The sequence below is a fragment of the Phalacrocorax carbo genome, chromosome 12 (genome assembly GCF_963921805.1).
Source record: "Phalacrocorax carbo chromosome 12, bPhaCar2.1, whole genome shotgun sequence".
Lineage (NCBI taxonomy): Eukaryota > Metazoa > Chordata > Aves > Suliformes > Phalacrocoracidae > Phalacrocorax > Phalacrocorax carbo.
The window spans coordinates 4,828,379-4,849,744 of NC_087524.1; the positions used below are offsets into that span (position 1 = coordinate 4,828,379).

At 36.7% G+C, this 21,366-nt stretch overlaps 1 protein-coding gene across 4 annotated transcripts in view; it reads right to left on the reverse strand.

Moving 5' to 3' along the window:
• The window catches only part of PLCE1 (phospholipase C epsilon 1), a 169,598-nt gene that overhangs the window by 54,516 nt on the left and 93,716 nt on the right, over nucleotides 1-21,366 (reverse strand). For all 4 annotated transcript variants that reach the window (XM_064463805.1, XM_064463808.1, XM_064463806.1 and 1 more), the window contains exon 4: nucleotides 8,673-8,989. In XM_064463805.1, the coding sequence (XP_064319875.1) occupies nucleotides 8,673-8,989 (317 nt within the window). The remainder of the gene's footprint in view (nucleotides 1-8,672; nucleotides 8,990-21,366) is intronic.

Consider the following 21,366-nt stretch of genomic DNA (forward strand, 5'->3'; position numbering starts at 1 on the left):
TAAGTAAAATGTGGAGAACATGAAAAATCCGTGTAAAACAATAACCCGCATCAGATATCATGCAGTATTTACGGCAAGAGGGAGAAACATACATTATCTTGTTTAAAAGCAGAATTCTTAGTATATCAGTGTATCTGACTTCTCCCTCTTAAAAAAAAAAAAAATTAATTCACCTTTCGCAACATTACAAAGTCTTTCCACAAAGTGAAAGTGTTGTTGAGGGATATAATTCTTATAAAACTATAAAGAGCTAGTTTTAAAACACTAGCAATATGCAGATTAGCACCAAGAGCTGGCTACCATGAGTTCCTTTGTATTGCTAACTGTGCACAAGCCCATCAGTACATACTGATGAATATAAGGATCACAGTATATAACACAGAATTGGTTTATTTTACATGTGTTTCACTGAAGTTTCATTATTAAAATTTTGGGGCTTTTGGTATAATATGCAACAATTTTCTGAGTTTCTTAAATTGCCTGTCTTATGAACCATCTTATGAAGACGGTTCACTTTACATGCTTGAGTGAAATTATATAACCTTACTAAGAACATTTACCATTTTAAATCTGATTAAACACTATTCCAAACAAGGACTGGAAACAGTTTGATATTTGTACAAACACAATTTTTAAAAAAGTCTTATGCAAACCCATTTAGGCATTGCAAAAAAATGCTGAACTAAGAGACAGAGCGCAATATTTATTTACATTCCATTATTTCGGTAAAATGATATGTTTCTGTTTTGCTAGCGAGGGTTTAAATTTGTGTTTTGAATGAACAATGAGGAAAACGTATAAATTTAAACCATTACAAATAAAACTATCATTATCATTTACTGTCCTAAATAGCCATATTTTTAATTAACTTTAGTGAGTATAAGAATGACTTAATGAATGATGAAATCACCCCAGTAGCAGGCTACACTGGGGCAGTTCAAACATTTTTACCTTCTTAGCTTATTTTCTGGCAATTCAGTCTTTCCAGAAAAATCGCCTTATATATTGAACCGCTTATTTCGCGTTTTCAGTTCCATACACAGTTTCAGACTTCCTTCAGACAGCTGTTTGAATGATCTTTCTGTCTGGTGCAACTTTCAGTCTAAGGCATCGCAATTGCTTTGTATACATATCTCAGCACGGAAAATTAAATACTTCAGTTTGTTTTAAGTTTTTATTGCTTTTCTTTTACTTGAAGCTGTGGCTAGAAAGGTTGAGTTACAGGAGACTCATGTTTATACAAAGCAATGCTTGAAATTATTTAAAATGTTTACATAAACATAAATGTTTACAACAGGTACACTGAACTTGTGTTTCTGTGGTTGCTCTGCTGGCAAGGTGCAGAGGGGTGGCTGGGGGTGAACACCATAAATGTACAAGAGTCTGGGAGGGTAAAGATACAGAACAGGTGCCAAGAAGACTATGGAATACGATAAAGGTATCATACTGAGTAAGGACCGCACGGCACTTGAAGTAAAGAAGCAGGGCGAACTCATAATAGCACAGAGGAATCATAGAAAAGAACTAAATGAAGAGAAAGGCACGGCAGGCAACAAGGAGAGACGGGAAAAAGTATGTTGTTACAGTTCTCAGGGTCCCTGAAAACCACACTTAGCTACCATTCTCCTAATCTCTTCCCATCTACCAGGGCTCTGCTAACACTGCAGAATCTCCTGAATAGTTTCCTCCCACAGTTTTTATACGTCCATGAAAACTAAACTTCTGGTAATCAGTGCTCTATCAGAGCAGAAAGATATATTACTACTATGAGTAGTAGTATTATTATGTGCACCATCTTAGAGAATCCAAAAGCCAATAGTTTTGCAGCGCTAGATGTTACTGCATTTCACTCTCCTCCTCCCACGCTAGCCACTAATTCAGAATCAGCTTTTAATCACATTTAGTAACAGGAAAGAGAAACTGTCTTTACCTCGATCCACTGCCTTGCTCTTACAAGACTCTATGATCAATTTGATATTATTAGAAGCAAATGAAATATCAGCTGCGTCTCACTGATGAGTACATGTTGTACCAAGTCTCCACTACCATAAAGCTACAGTTTTAATCAAACTTTTAAAGACTATTTATTTATAGTTTGTAATTATAATAATAATTTATAGTTGGTTTTACGGAAAGCCTGTAGCCCAAAATCTTCATAAATAAAAAACAAATGGCAAAATACCTTCTAATTATCTAAGTTCATGTGGCACAGGCTACTATATAGCTTTAAATTATTCTAGCACAGTTAAAAAAAAAGCAGCAAGCTTAAAAGCTGAAACATATATGAATATTTGAACTATCTAAGGTGGATTTGCTTCTTCCACTCCTGTAAATCTGAATTAACTATTGAATCAAAGTTACATGCTAGAAACTGGCACATGTAACAGACCTACAGTTTTTTCTCAAATACATCTGGCTTAGCAATAGATTTATCCTTACATATATATATAGGGACACTATGCATCCTTAAAATATACAGAAATGTTCTTCTTTACCTGGAAAAGATTTAAAGATATCTTAATTCCTATACTGCAATACTTCCATGTTTGGAGCTACATGCTATCTAAAAATCCATCGTTTTAAAGAAGGCTTCCCTTACTGTCTTCTGGCAATAAAACCAGAATTGGAACAAACAGAATATTCTACCAAACCTATTTCACAAAAATCTTGTTTAGTCACCTGCTGTTGAAAATTTGAACCAAATGCATTCAGAGTATCTGAAACAATGTTTTCTTCAAAACATTTATAAAGAAGTAACAGACTGCTGATACTACAGGTAAGGAAACAGACAACCCATAGGAACAAGATGTGTTACACAAACAGAATTCCAGGTCAAGCAGGTTAAAGGTACAGAAATGTAATTCCCTTTCTCTGAGACCGTTTTAACCTCAGGCTGTTGCAAGAAGAAAGTGAGAGAAAAAACAACAGGATCCATTCATTCAAGTTCCCAATTTTCCTACGATACATTAAGCAAAAAACAGAATTACTTTCCATATTTTCAGTTTTTCCTTTAAATGTCTTCTGAAATCTTACAAAGAATTTTGTTAAGTTTTCTGTACATTACAGAGACAAGAGGTCAAAACACAAAAACTTTGTGACAGCTGAGATTACAATCTGCCATCCTAGAAAATTAGGGTGACAACTGGACAAAACAAAGTTTAGAAACATATCTGCAGTCTAAAACCGCAGCAGTTAAAACATTTTCCTTTTAGTAATTTAACTTACCCTTGGATTTCATATATTTGTTAAATCTGATCTAAACTTCAGGCTTAAGGAAGAACTGAAAAAAATCTGCATTTTAATCATAGTATTATAAAAGAACATTTCCAATAAATAAAGTTTAGATGTCTAAGATAGTTATGATAGTGCACGGACTGCCTAGAAGAGCTGTAGATACAGGTGAATAAAATATAATTTTCTCTCCTTTTTCTAAATCCAACAAAACTCCTTGTTTCATTTGCAGTGTTTGATGCCACACTATGACATTACTCCAACAAGTGATTTATTGGATCTGTTCTTTTCATGGTAATTAACACCTTGCTAATTGCAGAACACTAGGGTGCATTTCTTCTTAAGCAACCTATTTATTTTCTTTAATTCTGAAATATGTGTATTTCAAATCCATTAGAAGCATGGTATAATTTCTCTCAGTTTTCTCCACCTCATTAAATACCCGCTAACTATTACATAGTAATCTGTATTCTTTCTGGAGTATAGTATGGAATCATACTTATCCGGTAATACCTTTTGTCTGCATCCCACCCTTCTGTGGTTAACCATCCTCAACTTTTCCTTGCATCTACCTAGTCTTCTAATTCTTTGATTATTTTTTTAAATTTAACTTTAGTTTTATGAATTATTTCTTAAACAGTTGTGACCAGGCTTTCTATAACAGCATTGCAGAAGTTACTTAAACTTCAGTAGCAATCTCCACCATGACTGTCATCTTTCTGTATGGGAAGGGAAGGGAAGCAAAGCCTGAAAAAATCACTGTAGTGGCTGGGCTATATATCATATGAACTTCTATCTGTCTAAAAACTCCATCAGAGACAGTAAATTGTCCAGACATACTGCAACTTTAGCAGATTATGAGATTCTTATTTGCCTGTGAATATTTTATTTCTCTGTGAATTTCTGTAGAGACTTGAGAGCTGGAATGACCCAAAACTTTTAAAATACAAATGAAATATAATCTGAGAATGTATTCCATCCCATTTTGTGGGATTCAAGCAGATCATTCATGAATGACCCTTCTCACAACAAATTTGTCATTGGGTGTACAAGCTCCTTGTCATGGCAGCCACCTTGATTAACACAGGAGGGAATAAACCGATACTTGAAAACCCATGACAAGAAAAGACACAGGGAAACACATAATGCCTGAATCCCCTCTAGAAACTGTACCTCAGGTCTAAGCCATAACCACACACCTCTAACAAAGGTAGCTTGTTTCCCAGCCTCAGCAGCACAGGATTTGCTAGCTGCATGTTTGTGCTACTATTCATGGAGTGCTTGACTCCATTAAGCCATTAAGGCTACAGCCTTAATCCGTGCTATCCATCTTTCATGCCTCTACACTACTTACACTACTACAGTTTTTTTCCCCTATCATTCTGGACAGTGAAATGAAAAAATGTATACATGAAGAGGATCTAGAGTGCTATAATTTCCAACTTTTGTGAATATTAATAAAGGTAATCTATTTCTCCAACCTCCATTGTTTATTTTTTAAGACCTTCATAAATCAGAAACAAAAGCCAGTCAGTTTTTAGTTTCATCAGTACCTGTGACAAATAAAGGTAACTCCAGCTGCAGTAAAGTTCCTTGCTGCACCCCTGGGGTTAAGGCCAAAGCACTCACTAAAGCTACGCAAAAAAGGGCAAGGTGAGCAGTTATCATAGCTCCCAGAGGTAAACGAATTATGCCTCTTCCAAAATACAGAGGACCCAGTCCACTGACACCTCGAGCAGACGCTGACATTATGACAACTCTGTTCAGATTGTGGCAGGTTAAAAACAAATTGTGTGGCTCTTCAGGCAAGGTATAAGCAGGCTGGGGAAACCTTGCCACAAAGACAGTAACAAAGGAGCTCTCCTAAGTTTGTTACCTTGCCTTTAAGGCCGGAACAGAGCTCCTATTTTCAAAGAAAAAAAGGTGAGACAAGGCCCACAGATTAATTTATACCACGTATCACTACTTATTTTTTGCATTGTCACTCAGTAACACTAACGTACTGGTTAATGTCTGGCTGGCCAAAAGCCTAGTCAACCTTCGTCAAGGAATGGGCTCCCACATTCCACTTCAAAGCAAAGTCCTTCTGGCCTGAGGCACAACCACAACTTTTCTCTTTGGATGTTAAATTACTTAGATTACTCACTATAATTCCTCACTATATCTTTCTTAACTTGGTTTCTGAAATTTTTTTTTATCCTTTTTACACTTTTCAGCTCCTCTCATCAGGCTCACAATGCTGTGATCTCAGAACAGAGTATCTGGCAAAAAATGTATTTCCGTTGTCATACTAAGAGACACAATAATCTTCAGAAATCTTGCAAGACTCTCAAAATGTTAAAACAAGCTACAGATATAATGAAACACTGAAGTTGGCAAAAGCTCCAGCTACCATCATCCTGCCTTTCTACAGAAAAATAATTTTAGGAAGTGTTGCTGATGGATCATCAGCATTAATATGATCAGTGAATCACTTCCAGTACCTCAAGCCAAAACACCTTACCCAGGTAATACAGCAAAAGAAAATGCACGTTACAGGCTTCATCCAGTGTTAGACTGTATGTCCACTATTACGCTTTTCCGCAAATGAGAACTGAGTAAGAAAAATAACAGCAGTCATTTATTGCACAGTTAGAGGTGTTAATTGTCTTCAGGTACCAATTTTACTCACTGCAGAGGGCAACTGATCTCTGATTCAGTTCTGCAGTTCTTCATAGACCATTTCCATGCCAAATGCTTAAGGCTGACCACTCAACACAAGTGCTTTCTCCTGTGTAATTCTTTCCTATACCTTTTACACCATACTGAGGTCTAAATACAGTAATTTGTACTAAGCAACACTAACCAACAGTAAATAGAAAGGTTTAAACAAATGATTAGAATATATTCATCCTCTATGTATCTCGCCAGTAATAATATTTAAGTCATTCACATCTAGACAACAACAGTGTGTAACAGCAAACATTTAAAGTGTAAGAGAGCCATGTGATGCTTCCCAATATCTACTGCTGATCTTGCACTCTGCAGTCAAGAGGAGTTTGCAACTTCAGTCATGAACAGGAGTTTCTGGGAGTTACTGGAATTTAAACAGTAAATAATCCTAGTAAAATTTACTTAATAAGACCAAATTTTTTTCACCTACTTTTCACTTAAATTCACCTTTTAAAATATATTTTAATAATTTGAAAGTATATTAATCTTTGTTATTTTTAATTACGAATGTATTTTATAATACTCCTGCAGCCCTCAATCAAAGCTTCCATGAAAATGTCAGTATCATTTCTATTAAATAAAGAAGTTCCTTTGTGTAATAAAGGAGCAATTATTGACTCTCATTTTAAACAAGTATTATAAAGTGTTCCTCATTAACATGTAGTGTCAGAAAAATTACTAAAAAGCATATTGCTTTATGAAAAATCCTCTATATACTATAATTGCTCCTTCAACAGAACAATGGCACGGAATGTTTTTTTCCCTGTTATGTATCAGAAGCCTGTCATCCTAAAAGTCATTCTGGCTCCCACATTAAAAATACACTTCAGTATTTCTATAGGCAATGCCAAAAAAAATCAGCAAGTGCTCACTGATTTTTGCCAACAAAAGCATGACTCTCTGCACAAGAATTTTCTTGCCATTTATAAACAAAGGCATTTTGAAAGTTCACGCTTGTGATTGGCTATGGCAACTGATACGCTCCACCACAAGATAAAGCAGATCGCAAAACAGTGATTTATTACAAGCAGTAAATACTGTACAATAACGCCATTTAAACATATAACATCTATGTTTTGAAAAAGTTATTCCAGATTATACTTTAAATAATCCATGCATCAAATATTATATAATCTGTGCACAAGATATTCAGGAATTAATTAAAATTATACAAAAATTTATCCTGTTGCATTACCAAACAAGTCACAAACCTCTAACACTAAAAGATAATGTTTGACTGTTTAACCAAAAGGCAACTTCAACATTAAAATTCTCATTGATATGGAATATCATCAGCCGTTTCTGACAAGACCTACTTGCCCTTCAATCCTGTGATTGTTCAGTGGCAGAGCACATGGCGATCGATCTAATTTGCACAGCTAACTGCAAAATGTCCTCACAAACTGCTCTGGCTTTGTGCCTCCCCAGGCCCTGCTAGAGCTTGACCAGTTTATCTTTTCCCACTGCCCCCACTACGGTGATCACCGTAAGAGAACCACCACGGGAAGGAGGACCCTGGCTGAGGCAGGAGCTAGATTCCTCTCCAGCTACACACCAGCCACAGTATTTTCCTAAATACAGCAGCTAAAGCTAATTTAAACAATTTTGAGGCTCTGTCTAAAGACTGAATATTGTAGATGCAACTTTCATTAATGTTCCCATAATAGAATTCAGTGAGAGAAGCCAACATATTTACACTGGTTTAGTTCCTATATTTCAGTAACATGCAGGAAACAGGAATACTTTGAAACATGCTAAACATTCAGTCACTGATTCCTATTTGCCCAGGAAGAAGGAAGTTCACTGGGGGGTAATACATATTCTGCTCTATCTACTTAATTTTGTTGCCTGTACAATTTTCATCTCTTATTAAAGCATAAGAATGCAGTAGATAACAAACTAAAAGACTACCTTCATTTTATTCCACTTCTCCAAATCTAGAAACTGCTAACTTTGAATATGGTTCACACAAAAAAAAAAAAAAAAAAAAAAAAGGAAGAAAGAAAGGGTTCTATTTTCTGCAGCTAAAACCTAAGGTTTTATTTAGGGGGTTTTTGTTTGGTTTGCTTTGGCTTCAGGTTTTGGGGTGGATTTTTCTTCAGTTTTCTCAATCCTTGATCAATTTTCTATTAAACTGATGAGAAGATCACCTTACAAAAATAAAGTAAAATCTAAGCAAAGAACTCATGATTTATCTTATGGAAATGTGTCATGCCAAATGACACTGCTTCGTACAACATTCAAAACACACCCAGTGATTAAATAAATAAATAAGTAGGGCTGATTAGTTTAGTTATATTATACAGAATACAGAAACTTCTAGTTTATAATACTTCTGTGCTGACTCCTGAGATCCTGCTTAGTCTACAAAAATCCAAAACAAATAAATAAAACTCCGACTCCTAAACAAAATAATAAACTGACTGAAAGTATACCCCATACTGTCATTATAAATACAAAGAAAGAGAAGCCTGTAGTTTTTTCTTCCTGTTTATTTTACAATGTGCAAGAAAAACTTAGGTTGCAGTTTTCCAAACTCACTGAGCAGATCGGTCGCATAACTCCTATCAAATTCAGTGGAAGTTATTTAGCTAAATCCCCTGGTCAATTTAACTTCTGTTTTAAAAATTTGTCATTACAGCTAAATTCAGCTCAGAGATAAAGGAAATAACTAACCTACAAATCGGGTAATAACCCTTATGAAAAGTAATTTCAAAGTTTTGTCTTACCTCATTAAACCTTGTCACAAGATCTTCTACAGCATTATGTTCACCATTTGGGGAAGAAAGAATAGTAGCAGATATGGAAGCTTTAATAGATGGTAGCTTGCTTTGACATTCAGCATTACCCAAATCCCTGGTTAAAAAGCAGAGGTAGTCAATGGGTAAGACCTTCCGGTAGAGCTCCTGCTCCTGCTCGGTCAGAATGCTGGCAACCTCCTCCGGGAACTGGATGAGGTGCTGCAGTTCGATCAGCTCTTTGCTGATACCAGCCACATTGGAGGGAAGGACGCTGGAGCCAGCCATAGAGGTACACGCTTGACGTTCTAAAACAAAACAAATAAAAAATTTATTAGGTTTCGCCTTTAACTCTTGGACTGGGCTGTGCAAAAGAAAGACAATTTGTTGGTTTTGTTCTGTTAAACTGTTCATTCATTTATTCAGCAGTACGCTCCATCCTAACTGTATTTAAACAACCCAATGCGTTCTTTTAGTTGGGGTCTTTCCTCATATCTCTATATTTGGTACTAGCTAGATAGCTGGTAACTGAGGCTTCCTTCAGGGATTGTTAAGCTACCGGCCAAAACGTGCTTGCTTCCTGACTTATCCAAACACCTGCTTCAGCCACCTGCATTCTTGTGAAAACTTCAAATAAAAGGATCATCTGGGCAGGGTGTGGCTCCGTTTCACCTCCTTAGTAGAGTCTGTGGTACAAAGGGGTTTGAGGCCTTGACTGGGACATCACGACTCCACTGCCACAAGAAATAATGAAAAATGATCACGTAAAACCCATGTGGGTCAGCCTTTTTCTTCATATCCCTCTTGCTACAAGATACAATTTATCTGAGCTCACTGCACTGTGAAACTATACGTCCAAAGTTACAAAACATTTTTCATTCTTCTGGGAAAATGCATGTATCTGGGAGTATGCACGTTTTATCTGTTATTACAAAACATTCATGGTAGTTTTAGAATATCCTAGCAGTGATATCCCTTGAAAATTAAAACTTTTCCTAAGAAGGAAGACGCCAAGCTTTGTTAAGACCGTGTGGGAAGCCTGAAACATCAACACAATGATTCCAAAACAGTGAGTATGAGCCTTCGGACTAAATAAGTTTAGAATGAGTTCTCAGAACAACAATTTTTCAATAATGATTTAAATGTATAAACAGTCGTAGTAGTATATACTGTACTCTTCTTCCTTTCCAGGAAAAAGAGTTCATTTTTTTGCATTGCTTCACAAGTATCTTTAGAGGTTTTTGCATGCATAATGACAGTACAGTCCAAATCTTTTACCTCAATTTTTTTTTAAATATCAATAAAGTCTCATTCCATAGAGGGAGCAAATATCCTTTCTGTCCTCTAATAATAACCCCCAAGTTCATAATGACTGGTTACAATACATTCTCTTATAATTAACATAAAATATGCTACATGAGGTTCCCCTTGTCATTTTCATTTTATGCAATCTCTATTATCAGTCAATGGGAAGACAGAAAATTGCCTTTTCTTAATATATTCTACTAAAAGTCAAAAGATAGATTATAGCAGCCCTAAATAAAGCCTTTGGGCTAACATAACCTGTTGAGAAATTTTCAAATACGTAAAAGGCTTCTGAAAGAGCCGAAGAGTAACAGTATCTGTATCTAGACTGGCAAGGAAAAAAGTAATGGACTTCATTTGTAACAAGGAATATCCTGGTTACATAATGGGGAACAGGTATAACTTCAAGGAGAGTGAAGCAGTGCTGATATCTGCGGATACCAAGAGATCTCTGTCACTGAAACTCCTGCAAGAAAGATTGGGGAAAATAGTACAGTCAAGAACACCACTTTGACATGCCGATCCTGTTTTGGGCAGCAGGTGAAGCGCAGTGAGCTTCTGGGCTTCCTTTCAGTCTTGTTTGCTTTGATTCTACATGAGACTCCAATTCTGTTATCTACTTCAATCTGCACGGAACAGTTCTGAAAGATTTCGTAAAAAAAAAAGCTCTTAAAGCTCATTCGCACTGTTCTTGACTGCAACAGAACATAAGCTTATGCCAAAATAAAAACAGTGCAAAATATAATGGTCATTTTATATTACAGGGATTGTATATTTGCATAGTGCTTTGCATATACGGACTGAACTGGCACTGTCACAACCAGCGTTATCTCGGAAAGAGGCAGAGAAAGGCATGACGCAAACATCCGCTACCACCCATCTGCTCCCTAGCAGCCACAGCGCCTCACTGGCCCCCCAGGCATGACAGCTCTTCTCACTCAAGGACTTTCCTTGGAAATACAAGGCTCCCTGTCAGCCAGAAGGCAGAGAAAGTGCAGCCTGTACCAGACTCTCCTGTGCCTCACTGCTGAACCTGAGGGTGTAGAGTTTGTGTCTATGTTGTCAGTTTATTTTAGACCACAAATGCACTTCTGAAGCGAATCTCCCAAACATCCTCGCTTACTGTGCTTTAGTTTACAGTCTTGGAGCACACAAAGTGCATCCTTTTCAGATGAAACTGCACCAGAAGATGCACTCCCAAAAGGCAACTAACACATCCCAATCGCTAACAAGCTGTAGCTGTCAGCGGCATCTGAGCTCTGGAGAGGACACTGAGGTCAGGGAAGGACAGTCGGACCAGACAGCTCAGATGGTGGCTCAGCTGCAGGTGATGACATAACTTAGGAGACAAGACTGCAAGTAGCACACGACAACGCAATGCCATAGAAATACTGGTGCTTTGCAAATTCAACACTATTTAGTACCCACAGTTATAAACACCTTACACCTACCAATACAGTAGGAAATGAAAGGTAACTCTGTAAGGAGTGCCCAGTCAAGCAGTGACTGATGGAAGAGAGATAACACAGCTATTGTTAACTGTTCCCCAATGCACTGCTTGCTGATGAGATTTAGACGTGCATTCTCAATAATTCACCTTCTCCATTACAACATCAACTACAAAACCTGCTCACATTCACACCTTGAACAGATCTACATTCCACATTGTCTCAGAACTTCAGCTTTGCTCAAAGACCTCAAAAACTGGCAAGGTTGACACTGAATTTGCAACAGGCTAGAACACTGTTCGTGATCCTATTGTGCATTATACTATCACCCTTCAGGCTCCACTTATTAGAACCTCTCACGTCGAAGAACAAGGCTCACCACACTGAAGTGAGCAGAGGTAAGATGGCGGCTCCACAGTGTATCTCCAGACTGCCAGAAACTATGGGGAATATCTCATCTGAAATGTATTTCACTAGACAGACTGCCCATTGATCAAGTCCAGCAGAAAGCTAAAGCAGGGATTTTGAAAGCCTTTAAGGAAACTATCTTTAATGAAACCTTCCATAATGGAGGCTTCACAAGCCAGCTTCATTCTAACAGAAAAATGAAGCTGTCAAAAAGAAAATCTTTTCGTGGAAGCTAAGCCAAGATGATTCAAGTCATAGGCTAAACAAGATCAGCCACTGGTATTACTGGATTTGGAACAAGGTAGAAGATAAATGAAACTCCTCCTGATAAAAAAAAACCCCAACAACTTAATTTCAAACTAGCATTTCTCAATTCTCCACTCAACTGGAAGAACTAAGCGAGTGTCGTGCCTTTAATGTAAGAGTACATGGAACAAGCTGCTGCAGCAAGAGAGCAGCTGGTATCCAAAGAGGGGCGCACAGGCCAAACAGAATTATAAAGGCTCACAGCTCATGGCTAAAATATGGATATAAATACTGAAGAAGTGGAAATATAACTTACTTCTGTTGACTGTTTCTACACCTATAAATATTTCTTTCATCCATAATTCACATCTTTGCAAGTCTTGGTTGTTGACATATTTTACCTCTCCAGATTCTGATATCTTTCCTCATTCCAATCTTCTGTGTTTTATCACAGAAAATCCAGGATCCTCCTTCTCAGCTTCACCACCCTCCATGATTTACACTCTGCACAAAAGTCTATGTTTTTTCTGGACTAATTTTTTGTCTATTTTTCATGTCTAAGACTTTTATCATTTTTCATGCCAGGAACTGTTCTGCACTTCTCTGTTTCTGCTGTAAAACTCCCTAACCAGTCTTATCCACAAGTCCTCTAGCTTTGTGTTGTCAGCTTATGTTCTTCAGGAAATAGATCATATCTTTCTGTGCTTCAAAGAAAGACCAGGTCCTTAGATTAACTTGCAGAATAGAACCGCTTTCAGGACAAAATCACAGTAGATTTTGTAAGAGTTAAGGCAGGATACCATCCTCACTAAAATTAGCTGCTGCTGCAGTAAATGGTGTTACTCTTTGTGCTCTACCACATCAAGTTAATGCTAAAACTAGTAGAAGAAAATGAGGAAAATGAGGACTTGAATTTGCAAGTTGTCTAAAGCTGGAATTGATAACTTTGCTTATCCTTCTGATAAACAGCTGAAGCAGATAATCTTTTAAATAGCAAGCACTGTTTTTATTAATCAAAACATGATAACCTCTGTCTAGCTTTAAAAAAAGGACTCACAGGTTGACGTAATCATTGCTGGTACACATGGGAAAAAAAGGCCTCGCCTTCTCGAACAAAAGAATAATCTATTTAAGAATGGGAGAAAAATACAGAATGCTTTTCTTCAGGATATTACTCAGCCAAGGCTCATCTTAAACTCTAAAAAACTCTGTCTCAAGAATTAGTAATTTTTGTTTTTTAAAAAACTTTCTACAAGGTTTAGTAAGGAACTCTTCTATCAACAGATTAACTTCAAATTAACTCAGCCTTTATTACCATAAAACTTAGGATTTCCATGCATCTTGTGTATGTATAGGGTCTATAAAAGCTATACTGAAAAAATGAATTTCAAGTATGTAAGCATGCAAAAAACCTGTGTGCGCATTTTTGTGTGTGCATACAAGTGTTTCAGGACAGTCTTGAAAAACTTCTTTCCTGGTGTTTTTCTCTATTGAGCTATATTATATGTTTGCTGTATTAGCAAAAGGTTGATTCAGTATTGTTTTAATATGAAAAACAGGGAGTTTAAAGAAAAATGCAAAGAAACTTTTATAAACAAAACTATGAAAAATACTGCTAGAAGGCTGGTGTTAATTATCTGTAATCATCCATAGAATTTTTCCAAATGTAGATGTCCTACTAAACACAGCAGTTATGTGACATATGTGATATGTCCTAACAATAAAAGCAAAATTATCTGTAGGTTTACCATATTTCTTGCAAAGCTAAAATTAAAGGTGCTTATATATTAAATTTTATTTCATCATGCACACAGTTAAGTTATTAATACATAATATGATAAAATGTTGGGCTGCTGCCATCAATTTTCTCTAAGCAGAAATTCAGGATGGGGTTTGAGGAAAGTAAGTGGAATTCATACAAAGACAGAACAAAAATAAATACAGCCCTGACTGTAATCACACCAGTGTAAAAAGTGCTAATCTTGCGTAAAATTACAATTGCCAACCATGTAATTTGTACTCTGATAAAATCACATTGCTTTCCATGTGAATTGTGACCAAGTAAGGACAGTGGTACTTTCATCCCAACTCAAACACACCTACTCTTACATTTGATACTTGTAGGAATGTGCTATGCATATGGGAGTACAGCCAGGGAAAAGACACCGCATTTTTTAAATGAGCAGAATCTCAAAAGAGTAAAACTGCCAAAAAGACAAAAATTGACTTTCAACAAAGTTTGATGAACTAACAAATTAGATAATCAGATTTGTATGCTAGTTTTATTTCTAGGTTGCTTTTCTTTCTACACTTACTTTGAGGGAAAAAAGTATTCTCTCTATACATTAAAAAAAAAAAGCAGTTTGAAAGCAGTGAACTGAAAATTACTACCACTGAAAAAGGGCTCACTCTCTAGGTTACTGGGGGAAGATCCTGTGATTATGACAAACTGTGTGTTCTAAAGCAGAAATCAAATATCAATAGCTGTAAGAATAAAAGTAACTATGCAACCTATTATAACATCTTATAACTCAGTTGGTTTTTTGATAACAGACTTTGCTTCCATGAAATTATACTATTGTGACTGAAATGACACAGAAATCTTAGGGGATTCTTTCTCTCAGCTGGTATTAAAAGGTAATGCAATAACTGGATTATAATAGGAGCCGTTTTAACAAGTCATGCTGCAGAGATCATCCAAACTGTTTGCATGCTTTAAGAGAACATATGGATTATGTTTACAGTGAGAAAATAAAAGCAAACCATGGGGAGCGGGGGATCAAACTAGAGTCATAGGTGAACAACTGTCAATATATATAATACAGAAGTGTTCTGTTCAAAAAAGAGGAAAAAACAATAAAAACTCCCCCAAACAGAAGACACATATGCACTATATGACAGTTTAATTGAACACCACCTTCAGATACAGATCAGTATGACTGGGATAGCATTGATTTGCTGTCCCTTGGATGCGACATATCTCATACCATAAAACCCAACCAAACAAGCTTTTGTTAATCTCCTGTTCCTCTTCTGTATAATTAAAACCCTCTCTCACTCTCTTTTAATGAACGTGAATTCAACGATATCAATTTTGACTGCAAACAGCTCGCTCCAGTATCAAAGGGCCTGATATTAAACTCAGTGGGAAGCTTGCCACAGAACAGGATCAACTTCAAGTTTAATTTCACTGTAGAAACCACCGAAATTAATAGATGCCATTTATTCTTCAAATTTACTAATGAGTCAAGTAACCAAAGAATCAGAAGACACACATGCTCTCTCTCCATACGCCTAAATCTAGCAATATGTGCTACCTCTTAAAAATGCATATGGCATGCATTTTCAATTATTAGCAGGGGAGCTCTGGAGCTACAGGGTACTTGCGCTAAATAAAACCAGAGTTCAGTATGACCTGAGCACCAGTAAGCAGAAGATAATATTCTGAGCAAAAAAAGTTCCCAGATGATGACTTGAGGAAAAGAAGATTAATTTAGCCAGAGTCTGTATGGAAAATAATCTTTTATTAGACCAAGTAATATTACAGACACACTCTGCGGGCACAAGATCTTTACCAGGTTTCAATAGAAACAGTAAACTTGACAACTTGTTTGAGGATACCTGCTTTGAGTTTAATTTGATCATGGTAATAACAAGACATTGGAGAAGGTGATCTTCTCTGGTGGAGCAGCAGCAATGGGCCAGGTGAAAAGAACAATAGTTTCTATAGTACAAAGGAAAAAAGAAAAAGGTCGAAATCACCTGTAGAACAGAATTTTGCTGGAAAGCATAACTACAAAACTGTAACACACAGATATTTCTATCAAGGCTGAGATTTTACTGTTGAATAGACTAATGAAACCTCTGGAGAGGGTTTTAAAAAAGGTAGCAGTCATGATGAGGTATAACTGAATTAAATTACAATTATATATTACAAAATTCTGACTCATGAACTGACTGGCAAAGTGTAATTCAGCAAACAGAAAGATAGGGAGTGCTTGTAACAACCACTTACTCCCAAAATTACTTCTTGCTTTAGGAAATGGCAATGGGTTCAGTTTTGAAAACCAGACTCTGAACTGTGTGCTTTATTTTATCTTTTGCAATTACATCATTAGTCAAATTAAATCCCAGAAAAAACTGAAAAGTACTGTATAATTAGAGATACAAACTGCCTATATAGTTTCTGACTTGAAACAAATTTAAATTGACTAAACAAATGGCATGCTTATCAGGACAGTTGAGATGTATAGGCATGGGAATTTTTTTTTTTTTTTGCCACAAAAGTTGTGGATAAACACAACTCTCACAGGGTAAAAGCTATGCACAGAGAAACAATCATTTAGACGCATGAAGGATTTATTAATATATTAACTTTAAATTAACAATTATGTAACCATCCTTGCATTTTTCAGAAGTTTCTACCCGTAAGTATGAACTTGAAAACCCATTTAAACTCCATTTGTGGTTGGATTCAGAAGATCCTTGTTGTAAACTATCTTTATATGAGCACTGACATTATATATGAAAGAATGTAAAGTATCACCATGATTTCACCACACCTGAGACTGCCATGCATCATCCCCAGCGTACAGCCACACACTGCCCTGTGTAATTACATCTATGCTGCTGCTCAGGTTTCTGGCAGTGTATCCCAGGGCTTTTACCGCTCCACTAGCCTGAGTCATTCGCGGAAATATTTTGCAGCGTACAAAAGAAGAACTTGGCTGCTTGTCTCTGAATTACCATATACTGTCAACACATTTAACCAACCATTTCCTGCTCTGTGTGCAGTTTGGCTGGTACTGGCTACAGCTGATAGAAACAATCACAGACCTGTCCATAATAAACGGATCCGTTGGTTTTGCTTCTGGCTGTACACTCACCAGAAAAAAAGATGCAGATAGTAGCATTGTAACAGTAATTTCGACTCTGCAAAAACAGTAGCAGATCTCAGAGCAAAATTTATCCCATTTGATGCTGATTTCCCCATTTCTTTCCATTTCAGGGCAACCAGCAAAGAGGTGGGACTGCATCTTCATGCAGACACAGGATGACTAGCAATGCCTCCAGCATATCTGCGTAAGAATCAGTGTGATAATGTGGGTTAACCCCAGCCAGCAAACATTTCTCCTGCACCTGAAATAATAGGCTTTAAAGGCAGTGCCTGAACAAATGACCCTGAGGCTCCCTCAGCTACAAAGAGCACCCAGCGTCATGCAAGGTTTGGCTGAACAGAGACATGTTCATTGATAATACGGAGAAATGAATCAGCAGTGTGTATTGCCAAAAGTCTGAAGAGATCCACCATATTCATATTTAGTCAGAAAGCAGCCTTATTACTTCCAGTCTACATGTTTGGCAATGGGCCACTTGGGCCCTGCTATTTTAGGGGACCTTCACCTATTGCTATAGTTCATGAAACTATATCCTGATTTCAGAACACCTGCCAGAAGAAGGTTTAATTACAAATTTGGTAGGTAAGTCGGCGAGTGTCCAACTGGCTGCTTGAAAATTAGATCTCAAAAGCTGTTTGACACCAACATGCCATCTGTCTTGCTGTGGCACGCTGCAGCCTGCTCCGTGCAAGAGCAGACATGAGATTTTCTTGCTTCAGAGGCAACTGTCATCATGAAGGCTGGGTGAAGGAATTAAGGGAAATAACGGCTGACTTGTAAATCTACACCTCTATATCACAGTGTAACAGATACATGGAGAGGCTGTGGAGAGGTTAATAAGACACCACCACACTTGCTGTTGAACTCTTTTCAGGTTTTTCATTATTTTCCTGCAATGAAACCCCATCTAAAGAATTTCCTCCTCTGCCAAACTCCTCGAGATGTTTTCAGAAGTATTCCACTCACACATACATCCCACAAATCTTTCTCCTAAAGGCAGGCGCAGTGGTAGTCTACCAGAATCTTGTCTTGCACAATGCACCAGCAGGATTCTCTATGCAGCATCTGTATTCAAGACCTTTTAACATACTGGATATAAATTAAGCATAGCACATGGAATGTTGAGTTCAAATGCTAAATAAATGTATACATAAATTACCAGAGAAATTCCAGCACATAGGAAAGAAATGGTCAAAGGGAAGACTGATGAGTTGACATTGGATGAAAAGAGTGTTCTAGCAACAGAACCCTACAATTCTCACTGCAAAATGAACAAGTTACTGCCTGAGTTAAAGCAGAACCCAAGCTTTAACTTCACCCACAAAAATTGATACAAAGCATGTCCAAAATCACAGCAGGAGTTTCTGTGCACTGACAGAACAAAAGTAAATTAACTCAAAGTTGTACGCATTTTAACTCTGCAATGGAGAAATATCCAGTGGTTAAACAGAGCACAAGAATCTCAGAGCAGGTTCCAATATTTGAGTATTCTGATCAAGCTGGATCAAAATTAAATTTTTTTAAATTATATTACATTTACATAATGTAGAAATGAAATAACTTTTCAGTTTTAAAAATAAAACAACCCTGCTCTGAAGCAGTGAGAATAGGAGAAAAGTTAAACAAAAATGTAATTTGAGAATACATATATACCTACAGAAAACAAGGACATTCAAAATAATATGTATATAAAGTTAGGTACCCATTACAGCAGAGGCTTATGATCTCGATTTTTCATATTTTCTTTTTTTTTTTGTGCTAGGCACTTTTTAAATTTGAAGGACTAAAGAAACTGTAGTTATCAGTCAAATATACCATTCATAATGTAAATAACTGCAAAACCGCCACCACAGACATTTTCAATGTTTCAGAGCTTCAGCCCTGAAGCATTCCTTTCTAGCTTGAGGGCACTGGTCTTCCACTTCAGCAATCCCTGTGTTTCGTTAATGATCTGCTGCAGCTTGCTCCTCGGCTGCACAACTTTTAACAGTTACCACAAAGGAAGACCCAAATTCCATTTTTGGTTTTAAGATCCTCAGAAATACATTTTGTAACAAACATCATCATCCTTACTTTGGTCTCACCCTGAAGGCCAGATCATATGTGACAAGACACCCTTCAAGGATGGGGGGAAAGACAAATGTCTGTTCCTGCCTTGTTCAGTTATCCAAATACCACAGAGAATAGGAACGCCTAAATTCAAAGAACTATTTCAATGACAGTTGTTTCACTTTGGGAAACAATTGGTAAATATAGCCCTTTAAGGTAAAAACGATAAGAATGTTCATTATGGCTTCCATGTCATACCAAGTGACGCAAATACTAAAGCTGCCATTGATGTTAGTGGTACAAGATGAAGACTAGACACCAATCTGAAAAAATAATTTTAAGTATAATTATGTCAAGGGATAACATGAGAATTAAGGAAGATCTGACAAGTGTACAGGCTTTATGATTAATGATTCTTGCCTTTTGAATCTTCATAGAAAAGACAATCCTCTGTATGAAAGATGCTACCAGATTTTCCATGTAAACCGAAGGAGGCAAATCTGCTGCATAAGGTATTTTGGTTGTTACTCTTACCAATTATTGGAACAAAATTAATCCAAGACACATCCACTAAAAACAAAAACACTTGATTAAATGTTCCCAAATTAAGCCCTGAAGCTTAGCAGTGAAAGAATTTTAAAGGAATGTAATACACTTGAAAAATGTTTGATCAATCCAGAGGTTTCATCATCCTGGCCTGCTTTCAGCAGTTACCTAAACAGAATCTGATCATAACACTAGTTTGTGTGAGATCTCTCATCTACATAATTGTTTCACAGAAAAAGGACAGAGAATAGAACGACCAACAGCACTTGTGTTCAAAATATCTTTGTGTGATCTATTAAGGAACCTTGTTCACTTTTTTTATATTACACTTTGAATAATACAAATTTGATGACTTCTCCGCATAAATGTAGCAGAAACCCTTCAGTCAACACCTTTGCCACCAGCTTTGGTGAGGGTTCTGTTACTCTACTGTGTGCTCTGAGCATTTCCTGATGAGAACATTTTGTGAATGGGAGAATTATTGTATCAGCTATAATTTAATTTGATATCCAAGATTTTTAGATTTCAAACAAAAATAAACCCCAGGAAATGTATCTATATTTAAATGAAAATGCCCTAAAATGTAACAGAGAAGGTAGCATGAGGTACTAAGGCATCAGTCAGAAAAATGTATTCAAACATCACAAAACTATTGTGATAATATTTTTATATTATTCATGTCTGCAGTGTGCAGCAGGAAGAAACTACCAAGAACAATATGTGGACTATCTTCAAAGCTAGTATTAACACAGTCATATTTATGAACTATCATAAAAGCAATGTTCGAGTATACAGGCATAGTCTCATAGAGTTAAGCAGGTATGTTTTAAAGGACTGTACTTGGAGGCAGTATAAAAAGTACTTTGGCTTAAAAATTATATTAATAACTGATAAATGTCTTCAACATTTATTGGTTGTGATGGAGGGGCATAATGAAAACAGAAAAGGATATAAAGAACTAAAAAGATATAAAGACAAAGAACTAGAAATAGGTTTTACTCTTTCTCTGAGAAATACATCATGGGCTAAGGTCTACGAGTGCTCTCAGATCAAAAAATTTGTTACTTAAAGAAATACTTTAAAAGAAAAATACTAAAAAACCCACAGTAATGTAACATGTTTCTTCCACATACATTCTGTAATATCAAGAAAACAAGGAGTTGGAGACACACGCTAGCTGAAAGCTGTGGGAACTTGAAGAGCATCTGCAGACCCAGGCAGCCAAAGACACCTGGAGAGTATTGCATGCCTAAAACTACAATACTCAACATGCAAAGGTTCCGTGCAGGAAAGTGCAAGCAGCTTTCCTAAATCATGTTTATTGGTTAGTACGCGGTGGATTAGTGTCTGGTTTGTTTTTTCTTCCCCCAGACATGGTCTCTTCTCCAACCTCATTGGTGAATATGTAGTATCTATTAAAACTAGATTACTGTAAATGTACAAAAAATGTCAAATTCGTTTTTTTCATGTAGGGTTAAACTATAATTCAGAAACCTAGCCTGAGAAAAGGAAAGCCTGTAACTAGAGGAATAAAAACTAATTTTTGCCATAGTATGTTTCAGAAAGGAAATAATTCACCTCTTTTCTTATGTAGACTACTTCCCCCTCTAACTTGGGAAAAGTAAAACCAATCTCTCTGCTTAGAATAGCAGCAATCCTCTTAGCTACCCCTAGTCTCACATCTTTTCCTAAGTTGCAATTTGAGTGCAAGTTCCCAGTGCAGTATAATACCTATTTGGTAAAGACCAATTACCATAGCTAAGTTTACTGAGTAAAGAAAAGGAG